We start from the raw sequence: 17,208 nt of genomic DNA, 5'->3' as shown, positions 1-17,208 counted from the left end.
TTAGGTGTAACCAGCAGCACCGGTCACTAGTACACCAACGCTCTGACGTTGCAAGTGAGTGTCTGCGATGTTATTCGTGGCAGAACCTGAGACATAGCACAAAAGAGGACGGCCAAGGAGAGGACCCGGCCGGCTTGCAGCTCAATAGGCTTGGGGTAAGGTACACGATTTTCGGAAGATTAGGCAGGTACTCAACCAAGAAATGAACCTCTGGAGCCTAAACCCTGCGAAGGCAGTACCTCCGGATATTTATGCGATAAAAAGCGGTGTAAAAACAATAAGATACAAGGATTAGGGCTGGGGCGGCCCTTACTCCGTCGGTGACGTGCCGATGGGGCTCTGAAGAGGATGCAGTGCAAAGCACATGCCCTAAGTGTCCGAGCCCCTTCATGGATCACTGCCTTGTCGTGGCGGAGGGGCTTGCGGAACTCGATGAAGTCGTGAGCTCTGCTGTGTAGGGCCACCCATGATAGACAGGTCACGGCAGAGAGTTCTGACAAAATGTGATTCACTGGAGAAGGTAATGGCAACCCACTCCAGTATTTCCTGCCAAGAAAACCCTATGGCCAGTCGCAATACCATTTATGATATGGCGCCGGAAGATGAGCCCCCCAGGTTGGAAGGCGTCCCACATGTTACTGGGGATGAACAAAGGGCGATTCCTAGTAGCTCCAGGACGAATGAAGCGGCTGGGCTAAAGCCAAAAGGACGCTCAGTTGTGGATGTGTCGGGAAGCGACCGGAAAGTCCGATGTTGCAAGGAGATATATCACATAGCAACATGGAATGTAAGATCTATGACGCAAGGTAAACTGGATGTCGTCAAGCGAGAAATGGACAGATTGAACATTGATATCTTGGGTATCAGCGAGCTCAAGTGGACCGGAATGGGAGAATTTAACTCCGGCGACCATTATGTCTTTTATTGTGGGCACGAATCCAAGAGAAGGAATGGGGTCGCTCTCATAGTAAACAGAAGAATGGGCAAAGCAGTGCTAGGGTACAACCCAAAAAAAGACCGAATGATTTCACTTCGGATCCAAGGTCACCCTTTCAACATAACAGTTATCCAAGTCTATGCACCGACCTCTACTGCTGAAGAAGCTGACGCTGAGAGATTTTATGCGGACCTACAATGCCTTTTAGACCGCACCCCATCATCAGACGTCGTTTTTCTCATAGGAGACTGGAATACTAAGGTCGGGAGTGAAGAAATATCCGGAATTGTAGGCAAGTTCGGTCTTGGCGAGCCAAATGAAGCTGGGCAGAGGCTAGTAGAGTTTTGTCAAGAAAACAACCTGACCATAGCGAATACTCATTTTCAGCAGCACAAGAGGCGCCTGTACACATGGACTTCACCGGATGGTCTGTACAGGAATCAGATCGATTATTTTCTTTGCCGGCATAGATGGAGAAGTGCTATACAAGCAGTAAAAACAAGGTCTGGGGCCGATTGTGGCACCGATTATCAGCTTCTTGTTGCCAAAATTAAGCTTCGATTGAGGAAAACGCAGAAAACTAGAAGGCCTTTCAGGTATGATCTGGATCAAATTCCATTAGAATATGCTGTGGAAGTGAGGAATCGATTTCAAGAATTAGATCTAGAAGACAGAGAGCCCGAAGAGATGTGGACTGATGTTCGTGATATAATACAAGAAGTTGCTACTAAGGTAGTTCCAAAGCAAAAGAAATGCAAGAAAGCAAACTGGTTATCTGAAGAGGCTCTGCAAATAGCTGAGGAAAGGAGGATGGCAAAAGTTATGGGGGAAAGAGAAAGATACAAGGTTCTCAATGCGGATTTTCAGAAAATAGCAAGGAGAGATAAGAATGCCTTCCTGAACATACAGTGCCAAGCAGTTGAGGACAACAGCCAATTAAGGAACACAAGAGCTCTGTATAAGACAATCAAAGATATCAAAGGAAGCTTCTGTGCTAAGCTGGGCGTGATAAAGGACAAACGAGGCAAGGACCTCACTGAAGCCTCAGAGATAAAGAAGAGGTGGCAGGAATACACAGAAGAACTGTACAAGAAGGACCCGAATGTGCAAAACCAACATAAGACGGTTGTGGTTACTGATCTCGAGCCGGGCATCCTGAAGAGTGAAGTTGAATGGGCCTTAGCCAGCCTTGCTAAGAACAAAGCTAGCGGAATTGATGGCATTCCAGCTGAGTTGCTTCAAAACCTCAACCATGACGCTGTTAACATTCTGCATACATTATGTCAGAAGATTTGGAAAACCCTGCAGTGGCCACAGGATTGGAGGAGGTCAGTTTACATCCCCATTCCAAAGAAAGGCAGTGCCAAAGATTGTTCCAACTACCGCACGATCGCGCTTATTTCGCATGCTAGCAAGGTGATGTTGAAAATCCTCCAAGGTAGGCTGCAGCAGTATGTGGATCGGGAGCTTCCGGACGTGCAAGCTGGGTTTCGCAAGGGCAGAGGAACTAGAGACCAAATTGCCAACCTTCGCTGGATCATGGAAAAAGCAAGAGAGTTCCAGAAACCCATCTACTTCTGCTTTATCGATTATGCGAAAGCATTTGACTGAATAGATCACAGCAGATTGTGGCAAGCTCTCCAAGAGATGGGAGTTCCAATTCACCTCATCAGTCTCCTCAGGAACCTGTATGAAGGGCAAGAGGCCACAGTCAGAACTGGGCATGGTCTTACCGATTGGTTTCCGATCGAGAAAGGAGTGAGGCAAGGCTGCATACTGTCGCCCTGCCTATTTAACCTATATGCAGAGTGCATCATGAGGAAGGCCGGTCTGGACGAGTCTTCAGCTGGAGTGAAGATTGCTGGAAAACGTATCAACAACCTTAGATATGCGGATGATACCACTTTAATGGCAGAAAGTGAAGTGGAACTCAAGAGACTTCTGATGCGCGTACAAGAAGAGAGTGAGAAGTTTGGGCTTAAACTGAACATTAAAAAGACAAAGATCATGGCGTCTTGCCCTATCAAGTCCTGGAGCATCAATGGACAAGAAGTGGAAGCTGTGACAGATTTTCTCTTCTTGGGCTCCAAGATTACCTCGGAAGGAGACTGCAGCCATGAAATTAGGAGACGCCTGCTTCTGGGAAAAAGAGCAATGGTTAGCCTTGACCGCCTAGTAAAGAGCAGAGACATTAGTCTGCCAACCAAGATCCGTATAACTCATGCTATGGTCTTTCCAGTTGTGATGTATGGATGCAGGAGTTGGACTGTGAAAAAGGCTGACCGCCGAAGAATTGACGCATTTGAATTGTGGTGCTGGCGAAGACTCTTGAGAGTTCCTTGGACTGCCAGAAGATCAAATCAGTCGATATTGTCGACCATAAAACCTGAATGCTCATTGGAGGGTCAAATTCTAAAGTTAAAGCTCAGCTACTTTGGTCATCTGATGAGAAGAGAGGAGTCGCTGGAGAAAGATTTGATGTTGGGAAAGGTTGAGGGTCGGCGGAAAAGGGGTAGGCAGCGAACGCGGTGGTTAGATGGCATCCTCGAGGCACTGCAGATGAAGTTATGTGATGTTAGGAAGATAGTGAGAGACCGGAAAGCGTGGCGTGACATGGTCCATAGGGTCACGAAGAGTCGGACACGACTGAACGATTGAACTGAAGTGTCCGAGGCCAGCTACCGAGGTGGATCTTCGCCACCTTTTATGGACATGCCCAGGAATGCAGCCGTCAAGAATAAGACGACTACAAGACGTGGACTGTCGCTACAAAGGAGGAACATTTCCCATGAGTGATAGCGGAGAATGGATACTGCCAATCTTTCTGACGAAGTAACGTATACCTGTACATCATAAAAAAAAAAAAACTGTTGAACTGCTGAACACAACGAGGAATTGAATAGCGGCCGGTTTTCGGCCGCTTTCTAACAGAGGCGAAAAGCAAGGCTCCCGTGTTCTTTGCGATGTCATTGCACGGTAAAGAATCTCACGTGGTCGAAATTTCCGGAGACCTCCACTAAGGCGTCCCTCCTGAGTCGCTTTGGGACGTTAAACCCCGTAAACCAAACCAAACCAACTTGGACCATCGTACGCGGCGTGTTTACTACTGAGTTGAACAGTAAACGAGATCAGAGATCAGAGGCATCGAACTTCTTGGGTCTATAACTTGGTATGATGCTTAGCCTTTTATTTATGTAATAAGAAAAGCTTTACCAGAGGACTACTTTCTCTCACGTGACTGTTTCTCCTTGCTGATGAGAGGGTAAGGAGAATCGAACCCTGGACCCTTGCATTCCGAGTCAGACTGGCCACGCAGGCGCGACCGTGCGGCTTATGTCTACGTTTAGGTAGTCTTTAACATAATGTCTTAACTTAGGACTGTGTGATTTCAGACAGTATTTGTGAGGTATTAGAGGCACAAATTAATGGATTAGTGATTTACAAAGGAGTAAAAAAATGCATGGACACGAACGAGGATCCGCAAGAGGTGCCGGTAAACGGCAGCCGTCAACGCTATCGCGTCATACACTTAAATACGGAGCTTACGTGTCTCCTCAAAAATGTTCTTTTTCTACATTGCAAAGTACACAGACTGCGTGAGTGTTTGCTGCAATAAACGCAGAATGCGGGAAAGCCAACTCAACTTGCTTACAAAACTATTTTTGGCGCACGATATTTCTAACCACAATGCTCATGCAGGAAAAAAAAAACAAAAAAAAACGATTCGCCTTTGATGCTGACGGTCTTATTCAACCTTGCAATTAATATTGTGCAATTAAGTCAACAATTATAAAGTGGATTAATTGATTTCACGTCCTTAATAGTCTTTTATTCAAGCTCTCTCACGTGTACCGTGTTCAGCTCGCAGGACGATAATGCGAGTACGAGCCCCGACATCAAAGCCCCCTTCCGACTTGCTCCCTTGTTGTTTCCAACGCGATAACCTTGAAAGCCCTGTTCTCTGGAAAATCCAGCGTCGGCGTTCTCAGCAAGAAATCACGGGCGTACCTCTGGCAGGTGGTAGTTAGCAGGTAACATGGCCGTGTACCGACTGGTCGTCGGGAGTGACGTCACAAGACCACATGACGTGGCCGCTTTGGAAGGCGCTGTCAACTCTGGCTTCGCCTTGGAGATGAGATATCGGAGTCTAGCCTTTCAGGACCCCTGGACACCGAGTGACGCGCGCTACAAGCACGCAGGCACGCTTGTGCGGCTTGATTAAAGGGGGGCTTTATATTTGTATCGGAAATATTTCGTGTGATATGGCAGCTTGCGGCTGTACGCTAGCTAATGGGTTCGTGTTAGAAACAGAGGCGCAAAATTAAGCGGTTAAGCGAGTAGCTAAGTGCACGCACGCGAACGATGGTCCGCAAGGGAGACGAAAAATGGGAACGCTGTCGCGCCTTACCTTAAAGGCGGAGCTTTTTCTTTTGTCTTGCTGAATCCTGGGTTAGGACTTTCAGATTCCCGCAAATCTGGCTACTACCACGACGTCGTTACAATGACACCCATGAAACACGGGAATAGGCAGGAATCAAAGATGCTAGCCCGTCCGTGAAACATGCTTTTGAATTAAGCTGCAATTTTTTTGCACTTCCTGCTCGCTTATTGGCACTGAGTGAAGCACATCTATGGCGAGCACTTCCTGAAAGCTAATAAACACGTCTTGCAATATGAGGAGTCTCAGGAGTTGCTTTTCAAATTTCGATCAATCAAAGGAAACAAAAAGGCGCGCAGTTTAAGCCATGGTGGAAGTTTAACAGGTCAAATTTATTCATGGTGGTTCTCGGGTACTGAATCAACGGCGTAACACCCTCGACAGGTAAGCTTACATCACAGCATACGAACAAGGCGGAGACTGCCAGCTGTGACGAAGAATGACTGTGGCGGTCACGTGCATGATCAGGCGCGGTATTCCCATCGACGGGCAGGAGAGAAGTGAAAGGCCATTGACCCTGGCCGATCCCTGTCCCCTCACTTTCCAGTCCAGCCTCCCCCCTAGCATTTTGCGGCGCCGAGGACAGTGCCCTCACTCGTTGTTGGCAAGTCGGATCGACCGACGGCAACGAAAGGCAAGGTCGCGTTGGGGCGTCTACTGCGCATCGCTGCTACAGCTAGGTTTGTGGAGGATGAGACGCTCTTCCCACCGAGCAGGGTGGCAGGGCGACGGTGCGCACAATGGTGCATTGTCGAGCTCGCCATCTGAAATGGCTCGCTCGTCTCCGCTCACGTAGGGGGGACAAACACTGACGCGAGGAATGGTGTGTGTGTGTGTGTGTGTGTGTGTGTGTGTGTGTGTGTGTGTGTGTGTGTGTGTGTGTGTGTGTGTGTGTGTGTGTGTGTGTGTGTGTGTGTGTGTGTGTGCGTGCGGCACGCGCGTGTGTGAAGGGGGGGGGGGGACATGGACGAGAAAAGCAGTTACTGTGGGCAAAATTTTCTTTTTGTTTGTTTTCAAGATTTTTGTAAGATGCAGATCTGTTCATCATCACTGCTTAGAATAATGTACCGCTTGATGGGATTACAGTTTTCGTTCAAGGAATTGAAAACATGGATGGCTAAATTTTATACCACCTTGGATTGTAAGGTTGGAATTTTAGCCACCAGGATCTCCATCAGATACGTAAAGTATGCTAGGCTCAACACCTAGGCCATATATCCAATTATCTCAGAACACTGTTACACCACTGGCAAAATCCTCCTTTGTGCTATGAGAGGAAGTTTGAAATTCTGCGAACTTCGGCAGAAACTTCTGCTGCGCGAATTTCTTGTGTCGTCTATTTTTAGTGGTGTACATTACTATGCTGTTTTAGGGTCTATAAATACTCCACAGTGCCTTTTCAAGCAACTGCGAGAGTAGGAATATGAACAATCAGGTGCAGCTGCCGGTGAGAGGACGTTCTCGGAGAGCGAATGAACACTTAAGAGTTCAGCGTCCCAACAGCTAATTTATTTATGCATTAGTAGCGCGCGATTTTGTGCGGCTTTGTTAAAGGCCGATGAACTGGGCGCTGTGTTTCAAGATCAGTACGTGTAAAGAAAGATTATGCAGAAGAAATCACAAGACACATAGCTCCCGGGTACTTGTGCACTGACAGTGTGTTTGCATTTCTAAACAGTTTACAGGTTTCTAGATTCGAAGAAAAGAAAATGTTTCTGTTTGCAGGGTTTAACGTTCCAAAGCAATTCAGACTATGTCCGAGGGAGCTAGTTGTAGTGCAGGGCTCCGAATTCTAATTCCGACCACCTGAGGTTCTTTAATGTTCACTCGCATCGCACACTACACTGGCGCCTTGCTCTAGCTGAGCCTCCATTGAAAAGCGGACGATCCCTCATCTTTGAACACAACAGTCGAGCGCCCTAAAAGCCGAGTCACCGTGAGGGACGGGCGAAGGGGGGGGGGGGGGGGGATTAACAATCATGCTGTGTCATCTACTGTTGTCTCTGCAGTTCCACCCAGCGACTTTGTGAGCTTCACCATTATGGGAGTGAAATCACATTAGCGTCCACTGTACTCGAGTAGATCCAGCGCTTATAAAGCGGGCACTTGTCCAACGATGACCGCACATGAACACCGCGGAGTCGCCAGCCATACAATGACGCAGAGGCTGTAATGCTGGCTTGAGATTCTCATGCGAAGAGGATAGCAAAACTCTGTACCATAAAATGGCTAGTGAAATTACGACGAGCTCGGTAACACGAACTGTCGGATGAGATCAACAATGCGACAATATTAGGTTGGTTTTCCAGAGGATCACAGTGAAAATGACAATACGCTTAAGTGATCAGAGTATGATGGTTAAGACGAACTTTTGCAGATACTCCCGCGTAATTTACACTACTCTCGAAGGGTATGCACGGCGCTGCAAAGGAATGAAATAATGTAAAAGCTCTTTCGCGCAAGAAATCGCACCGTTACAAGCCAGCCTTCGAGCAACTTTGTGAAAACGCCGTTGACTGTGAACTTACGAGTTCGGAGCGCACTATTTAAACGACCAGACATCAGCGCTGAGTGCGCGCATTGCCTGCGGTGGGCGGAAAGGCGCTGGGTGCACCTGCTGGATATATATACCCGCTACCGGTAGGTGGTATTCCTGTTTCTGGTGGTGGTGGCTGTTGCTGGCCTTACGGGGCTGGGACGGGCTGGCTAATGCCGCTTGCGGCGGGGGCTAGCCTGCCACTGAATTTTTATCTGTTGTAAGCCGTCATTGCACCCGCCACTGCTTCGGTGGTGGACGACGGCTGTTGCGGCGCGCGTCTTTCTCTTCTTTTTCTTCTGTCCGCATGAGGCAGCGGAGGTGGCTCAGCTACAGAGCCAGTAGCAGGCCCGTGCATTTTCTTTTCCTTATTCCTACAGTCGCAACAATAACAACCTGCTGGCGTACCATGCCGAAGAAGCGAGATGAGAGGTGCATGACAAATGCAGGAGAGTCTGTGACCCCTTTTAATTGTGAAGCACTGTTACGCACGACCTAAGATTACGGTGCGAATAAAAAATATGCTTTTAGCCTAGTAATCGAACCTGGCGTAGGAAACTAATGGGCTGCATTTTTGAAAGCAGTTGCTAAGGGCAGTGGTATGTGGCGTGTACTACTGCGCTGAACAGCAACAGAATCAGTTTTTAATATTTGAAAACACAAAACAAGCTAGGGGCATCGAAATTCTTGTGCTTTTCATTAGATCTGATGGTTAGCAGTTTATCTCATTAACTAGAAAAGCCCTAACAATCTTTCCCTTGCGAAGGAATTGTGCATGTCGGTTATTGCATGAGACTTAAGTCATATCTGACTTAATGTTGCCTTTTGAGGCGAAAGCCTCTCTAAGAAAGACTCATGAAGGGAAAATCTGTGTGTGTGCACCTGTGCGTTGGTGCGTCACTCGCAAATAGCAGACATATCAGGAGGGAGGTTAAGAATGAAAACGATTGATGGTGATAGGTAATGAATAAAGGTTATAAATAGACATTACTAGAGTTAATGACTAAAGCTAAATACTAATGATTAAAGTGACTTGTAGTGACCAATATGTCACACTACGACTTGTAATGACCGCAACTGATTGAAAATCCAATCATACACTTTTATAAGCAAAAAACAGACCTAATTAAAGGAGGTGAATTCACTGCAATGTCTTTACCGTATCAAGTACAATGTTTAGGAATAGGGTCCTGAACTAAAGTAGATACACAATCAACAGCCACACACAGAAGCAATCTCTGTACATACATATTTATTGCATCAATTGTGGACATTATCAGGACAGAGACCTGACACGCAGTTCCAGAATTTCCCGCTGCACTCCAACGTCCGTAACGAAAACAACCCGTGACGTGAAAAAGCCATCTTCGGCCAGAGCATCTTCAAATAACCTTGTTCCACCTCCAACACCGAAATAGCAAGTTTTAGCTGCAACAAGGCTGCTTACTGTTGTTAAGGCCCAATATTCACCAGGTCATGGTTGTCATTAAATGCAACTGAATGAGTTCTTGAAGCATCCTGTCAATAAGCCTAGATGTTAAGCCTCCTGAATCTGAATTCTATGAATAATTCTAGGCTGTTTGCAGAGCACTTTCCCTATGCTTTTATGACTATTTGCAAAGTTATCAGGATTACAAGCCTGTTTGAACAAATTTCCTCTATGTTGATTTTGTTTCGATGAAGAAAGTAATCTTCAACACTAACAGTAAAGGCATTACATGCATCTGTTTAGTCTTTTTTGTTTGTCTGTTTTGAGCTCAAACAGGCACTTTAGCTATTTTCAGTAAACTTAAGTTTTCGTTATAACAGAAATGTCAAAGCTAACAGGAATAGCAAGTGAGAGAAATTTCTACCCCTGCAACGTTTGAGAAATGAAGAATTCATAATTTTTTATGCAGAAAGGATAGTGATGACACAAAAGATCACAAAGGATACATAAAACCGGTGTGCTTGACTGCTTTCTTGAGAACTGCAATCAAACTCTTATAGCTGGAAGTACTGTATATTGTTTCACTCGTCAGAATCACGTCATACCTGAAACAAATGCAGCCACACGTTGAGCTCTCTTAGAGGTGTATAAATATAATGATGGCTACAAAGGGGGAAGTAATTCTTTCTGATGTACAGCATGCCACTGGTCTTCAGTTAGCTCAAATGCAAAAAGATACACCTTGAGTTTCAGTAATACCAAAACAGAGAAACATTCCAATTATAGGAGAACAGCAGCATGCAAATATTGAGGCATGGCAATGCTGCAAGGCCAGCATCGGTATGGCAATCATGAGCAGCTCTTTTACTTTACTCATGTAAACTTTCTCTTTTTCAATGACCAGCAAGGCATGATGCATGAATGTGAGACAATTACTGGCCACTGATAGTCTTTTAGTACAGTTTCTGGGCTATGCTAAACTTGGTTGCATATTTAATGGTTACTACGCTTAAATAAAATATCAAAACTGTCCTTACTGGCTAGGTGCTATGTTGTCTTCCAAAGCACTCCAATCACCTGCGAAAAACCGGCACCTTTTCTTCACTCGTGCACCAATATTGGCAAAGGCATTTGGTATTGTTATAAGTTCCAACACTTGCTTGTTCTGAAATGACAGAAGAAAAAACAAGAGACCATGTAAACCATCAGTAGCAGAACAGTTACACAGCATTAAATAGCATTTTTTGTGGACTGAAACTTTTATTCTAATGTATCCTTAGTTGAAAATGCCATTACGAGCAAGTTAATGTGTTTGACTCAACGACTCTTTTCCTGCATAGCTTTATTCATGTTGTATTCTGTATAGCAATAAACCTTATTCTGATTCGGAAGTAAGCGACACACAACCACCTACTTTTGAAGACGAGAAAGTAAATGAGACCACAGTATGTTCGACAAACACCAAGATAGAAAGAATACAACTGCCAACTTGCATTTCTAAAAGCCATTTCAGCGAGTAAAAATATCCTAACTGAGAAGACCATCGCATTAAGTGGTTCAAAGAACTGGTGAATGGATTGCTCATAACATACAGGATTGTGAATTCTGAAGGAAGGCTGCCGAGTAATACTGAGTGCACTACTCTGTACTACTACTCAGGGCTCAGATGATATAGCACCTCACCTCCTCCCCCATTGTTTTCTAAGAGGGACGGTGGTGCACTATGTTATTCCCCAGCCTGTCCCGAAAAGTACCATGACTAAGGACGGAGCATCACAGTAGCACTGGGCAGGATGCTCCAGCATCAAACACATCTGTCTTGTTACCTACATACTTTTTTCTCCGACTTTCAGAGACAATAGTCTATTTGTCTCTTATGTGGATGAATCAAAAATTCTATGTCATCTACTGGACACTTTTATTCACATGTCATAGCCACAATAACTACAAAGCGATACCACAGCTGAAGGAGTGTACACAACGATTCCCCAATCACTTCTGTGAAATAGCAGGGTGGGATAGGAGTTGAGAAAGGAGCGTGGGATGTACTGAAGGTGCTGTGTGAATTGAGAGAGAAAGGAGACAGGACGGGATTTTTCCAAAAGATTACAATTGATCTAGGCCCTTTTCAGGCCTCCTCAGAGGGCGAGTGCTTGGTCTTAGCTTAATGTGCAGCCGTCGGCTTCCAAGTGGATTTCCAACACCACTACACATTCAACGGGTCCTTGACATTCTATGACAACCATCCCTAGCAGAGGCAATGATTCGGGTTCCCCTTTCTCTAAGCCAGGTTCTCACACCCCGACCACATTACAGGCACTAAAGGAATAGATTTTGTAGCCACAAGGGAGTGCTTCGGCTCTTGCTCTGAGGTAGTAGCACACACTGGAAACCATGTTCACGGTGTTCACTTTCCTTATAGCACACAATACTGCTACTTCCAGACTGGGCAATCTGGTCTTGTTTCACAGCCTTTCTTTTTCTTTTTTTCAGCAGAACATGCTTCTTAAACCTACATAGGTGGGTAACACCTGACCAGGGCTGGGCGTTTGTGATTTTGTTGGGCTGCAAACCATTACTGGGTATGAACTGCTGACCTTTTATTAGTTTTGAGGGGGAGGAGGGTTATACTGGCCATCCCATCTGACTACTTTGTAATCCTTAGTCCCTGTTTATGGCATAATGGCAGCTTCCTCTAAACCTCAGCATACTTTGCCCTAGCTGTGCCATCTCCACGAAGACACAAGCTCTTTGAAATGCGAAACTTTATGCATAGCAGCTGCGTGGCACGCCCTTCACACCAAGGAGAAGTTATGCGGAGTAGTCATCCAGACTTTTGGATTTTTCATGCCCTTCCGAACTGGGTATCAGGTGCACAGGCAAAGTGGGCACTAGGCATATGTGGCTATGTATATACAGTCCAATTTTATATTACGGGAATAATTGCAGCGGTCACTTATGCGAAATTATTTTTCTGACAGTACCTGGACACTTGCAACTGAGTGATGCTAACTTGTTTAACTTTTGTATTTTGCAAACAGTGTACAAAGATCTCCACACTTTTTCCTCACTACTGCACCTCTCTATACCTCTCACTATCGCTCTTCGTCCTTTCTATTTCCACTCGACATACTTTGGATGCTGAAAATATTAGATACAACTGTAGCGGCTTGCAGCATAATCTTCCTTTTATTTGTTTTCTTAATAAACCACTACCACCACCCATCCAGCCTGGCAGGGAGGGAGTAACAGGAACAACAGGCATGTTGCTCTATCGGACAACGCTGATGTCGGATTCCTGGAGAACTGGGCGATAGTGTTAAACACTATGGTGTTAGCAACGTGTCCCTAAAGCAGGCCACTGGCAAAGTAAGTATTTGCAAGAGTCACAAGACAACTCTCCATCATGAAGAAGCAGATCACATAAGAGGGCTTTTAAGGAAACAAATGCCCCTTTGCCTTACTTTGCATTTTTGGCTGTAATGAAGAATGTCAAGTTACTATGAACCTCGAAGAATAACCAATGCAATCCCCGTGACCGCCATATTCGTCATAGGGTGGCTCGACTGCATAGTGTTGCAGTTTCTTTACCACTGCGGAGGAGGCAAATGACCTGGGAGTACCCCCCTTTTTATAGGCTGTTTTCCAGCAAGAAATGAGCACTTAGAATTGGAACAAACATTTACTTACACATATCCGGCTGTGTTTAAGCTACTGTGTCCACTACGTTATATTTGTCAACTCATTACCCATATAAAAGTTACCTGCAGTTTATCTTCCTGGTTTTTTCTAGTCTGCTCTTGTGTCCATTATCTGCACCCTCTACATTACTTGTGCCATTTAAAGATATTTGCAGTCTTTAATGGATCTTAAAATGTCTTGGATCAAAACACATACAAAATCTTGGCAATCATGATAAAAGTCCATTTTCATGAGAATGAATAAAAAGTGACGATTGCCTATGTGCCTAGTATCAATGGACCTGCTACAAAACATTGCCTAGGAATGTATGGAAGAAGGTAAAAAGGAGAAAGCGTGGGAGGTGAACTCAGGGACAGGGCAAGCTGAGAATAGAAATAATCTGAAGACCAGAGGTGGTATATGGAATCTAGACACCACCTACATGGTAATACCACATTACAAGCCAGACAAATCATAACACAATGAGATGCAATTTACTTTTTTATGCTGGATAAAAAAAAGTAAAAGGTTAGGGACAACAGTGATTCAGCATGCACACAAGTTTACCAAAAAGACCTCATGCCCTCTTCAGTGACTATCCAACGATGTTTAATAAAATAATCCAATATTTCACGTCTTTTGCTGCACTTATTTATATCAAAACCAGTGCACAATTTTCCATTTGTTGGTACATTCTTGCAACAGAACACATCATACTTCTCAGCATAATTCTGTCCCAATTTGTTTGCAACAAAAAGAAGCAATGCACACATAATTATTTATTTGGATTTCTCTGGCCATTGTAAGCCTACTGGAGGCTTCATGTTCTTACAAACATACGGGTACAGAATATTAAAGAGATTCTAGTTCAGTTCCCTCTCAAACGAAACCATAAAATGGTTGTCTTTTTTTTTTTGTCACATAAAGAATAATGTTGATCCCATTACACCACTTCTCTTAGACTCACATAGTCTTGGAAGTCCACAGATGCACCTTTGAGACAAGCCAAAAGGCCTGGAAGCCCCGCTCCACATCCAAGCTAAAGAAGAACACAAATGAAAACAATGTTGAACAGAGTACAGCTTATTTTAATACACCTTATGCTCATACTCACTAGCACCTAAAAACATGGGGTGCCACATTAAACTGTACACATAATTCTTATGCTACTAATGACAGTGTAACCATCTCCTTGGGAATGAAAAGGCTGTGAGCTAGTTCAGCCTACAAACCTTTGCATCTAAAACCATATCTAGGACGAATTTTTGTCATTCAGCTGTCAAGTTCATCTTTTGTCATTACGACTTGCAGCAAAGCAACATTATCAACAACCATTAACTTAGAAATAATGTGTGTCAGTATAGTGGTTGAAGCATTCTTAAACAATGGTTCAGTGTACTTGAACAGCAGGTGAAGCACCTGGGTGCAAGAGAGAAAAATACTATAGGCATTAGAATGGCACGCCGCCATCCCGAACTAAAGCTAAAAGGCCAGTGATGCATACTGCAGTGCCTAAAACGGCGTTGATTGGCCACGTCACAGAATGTTGTCTCCGAGTATAGAAAATTTAAAGCCTGAGAGGTGGACGGCAAAACCACTGCCGTCACAGTAGGAAGAACCCTGCCTAAGCTGTTAAAATACTAAAGAAAATGTCAATATGTCATAAGCATGGCAAAAGACCTCAAAGGGATATGCTAGATTATTTCAGAAACCAGATTTACTAAGATGTTATGTACAAGATACTTTGAGGGTCTATTGATGTAAAATGTGGCACTTGATGTGCCTAACTGCACCAATGTTCTTGTACTTTTTGCTTATGCTGTGTGCTATTGAGGATTTCAAAAAGGTATACACAGTATTCATACTTCATCTCTGTGCAGCAGCTTTTGCAATTTTTAGCATGAAAAAATTTGGCATCAGCGTTGGAATTGATGTTGCGAGCAAAAAGTCATGGGTGTGCCTTGGACAGGTGGTAATTGGCAGGTGATGTGGCCAGGCAATGCTTGGTCAGTGAACTGTGTGACATCACAAGACTTCATGACACAACTAAGTTGGCAAGAGCAGCGGGGGAGATGGGAATCAAACCAAGTGATTAAGCACTCCAGTACCCTAGGCTCCCGAGCCAGACACGCTAAGCATAGGCCATACAGGCGCATTTGTGTGCCGTAGTTAAATGGTTAAAACAGGGCTTTATATTAATATAGATGTATTTTCATGCCGCTCATCAAGACTTGATTGTAACGTCACAGCCACCTCTCGGCTGCTGAAACCTAAACTGGTGAGAAAAGAAAATTCAGTTATGAATTATTTAGCGGTCGTAGGCAAAAACTGCAAGCTGATCGATATACAGGAATCACTTATGCATCCTTAACAAGAAGAAAAATGCCACCAAAATTTAGTTTTTATAGTCCTTTAAAGTCAAAGCTTCAGTGCTAAAAATATAGTTTTTTTTTTTCTTTCCATGTTTGATGAGCCTCTTCATAATTTAGCTTGCCGAGAAGCGAACACGCTAGTCTAGAGTGCTTGAGCAGTGTGTTCTAGAGGTGTGTAAACTTTACACATGTTTTGCTATCAGCAAGGCGCTTACGCCTGCACGGTTTGGATGCATAAACTTCTAATTTCAAGAGTAAGAATTACTTGTGAAACTCAGTACCTGCTTTAAAATTTCCTTTCCATCTCCACAAAACACCACTCCAGTGCTCAAGGTAAACATGCTCACCTCTGTACACTGAACAATATATGAACAAAATAACAGTAAATATTATGACAAGCCAATGCGCACATTTCCACATGTAAAAAGCTTTAAGAATAGGATATGACACACAACCCACCTCCAGCACTTTGGTTTCGTCGTCGATGTTCAGGTTGTTTTCCATATACTCGGCTAAATCGATGGAGCATTCCCAGACCTTCATACCGCCTTCAGAAAGAGGCGCAAGCATAAATAAAATAAGCACCTACTGCAATGACACAAGCTAGATTCGAGGCATAACTTACCTTCATACACACTCGGAACTATGTCCAAATTCTCTTCAGCTGCTTCTAGAATATCGCCTCGAAGAAGGCTTTCCATTTGGCTGCCCACAAGAAACTCGACTTTGATAGTCATCAGGTCTAGTACACTTTTTTCCACGTCCTCGTGCAGCTGGAAGCCCAATGTAAAATGGAAGGCGGCAGATCAGATCAGCATAGAAGCATGCACCAACACACTCACATTTTCATGCTCCGGTACTGGCAGGACTTCTTCATAAGGTGCAATAGGCTTGTTCACTTGTTTGGACCCCAGTTCGATTAACTCACCTTCATTCGTGTCTTCTTCTTGAGCATCCGGTATGTCAAATTTAAAAGAGAAAGACATAGCGGCGCGGTAGACAGCTGGACGGAGGTTGGGAGCTTAAAGTGACAACGTTAGTGAGCTTACACCCGCAATGTATGTTACAGAGATGTATTCGAACAACTACAATTGAATTGCAGGCCTTTAGATGTCTTTTTTAGAGTCGGTATAGTCTGCACACCTGTTTGAAAACGAACTGATACAGAACACGGTGAACACGGCGCGCACAACACATGGAACGCGCCATGCTGGACCAGTGCCTCTGGATTGACCGTGGATTGACATAGTATTGACTTGACCTTGTGAGATACCTGGATGGATGTCAGAGGCGTTTTTCAAGATAGATTAATCAACGTAGCTTCCCCTTTGAAGTAAGATAGTGGCGGATGCCATCATGGCACATTTGTTTTTGTGACCTAACCAACCTAATTTGCAGGCGTAATCTAGAATTCTTCAGCCAAAAAAGAAAAGTAGGTTTGTCGGCGCATGCAACCCTACCAGCTCCGGACGCCTAGCGCCAGCTAGGGGGAAATCCTCGAGCTGAGGCCCTACTGAGGGGAAGAAAGAAGAGAAGAAATAGCTCACGAGAGATCAGTGCACGAGACAAACTGGATTCCGCGGACGGTGCTGCGTTTCGATGGAGGCGAAACGCAGTGGCGTCCGTGTGCGCACGTTAAAGATCCCCAGGTGGTCGAAATTACTCCGTAGCCCTCCACTACGGCTCCCCTTTCTCTATTTCCACTTTAACTCGCACGTTCCTCACTACTCCGTGAATTGTTACGATGCAACCCTTCGTTATCTAATCCAGTTGGTGTTCATTAAATTTGCTTTATTGCGATTAGTTGTCATCGTT

General features: G+C 44.6%; 1 protein-coding gene across 2 annotated transcripts; it reads right to left on the bottom strand.

Annotated features, from left to right (window-relative positions):
• Positions 1 to 9,150: 9,150 nt before the first annotated feature.
• Positions 9,151 to 16,645, bottom strand: LOC146197920 (histidine protein methyltransferase 1 homolog). Of its 2 annotated transcripts, none has more exons than XM_084593196.1 (7): positions 16,236 to 16,645; positions 16,019 to 16,166; positions 15,853 to 15,941; positions 13,989 to 14,060; positions 10,378 to 10,505; positions 9,847 to 9,945; positions 9,151 to 9,350 (listed from the first exon to the last, which is right to left on the bottom strand). In XM_084593196.1, exons 1-7 carry the CDS (start codon positions 16,377 to 16,379, stop codon positions 9,188 to 9,190), a joined length of 843 nt encoding a protein of 280 aa, XP_084449322.1. In that variant the 5' UTR covers positions 16,380 to 16,645; the 3' UTR covers positions 9,151 to 9,187. The 2 variants fall into 2 exon arrangements, with proteins under 2 accessions (XP_084449322.1, XP_084449323.1); XM_084593197.1 differs by having other exon boundaries at positions 16,322 to 16,645.
• Positions 16,646 to 17,208: the final 563 nt, after the last annotated feature.

This window comes from Amblyomma maculatum, chromosome 2 (genome assembly GCF_055883805.1).
Source record: "Amblyomma maculatum isolate TAMU_Amacu chromosome 2, ASM5588380v1, whole genome shotgun sequence".
Taxonomy (NCBI): Eukaryota; Metazoa; Arthropoda; class Arachnida; order Ixodida; family Ixodidae; genus Amblyomma; species Amblyomma maculatum.
Note: the sequence above shows the minus strand (reverse complement) of the source record. Positions and strands in the feature narration are given on the sequence as shown.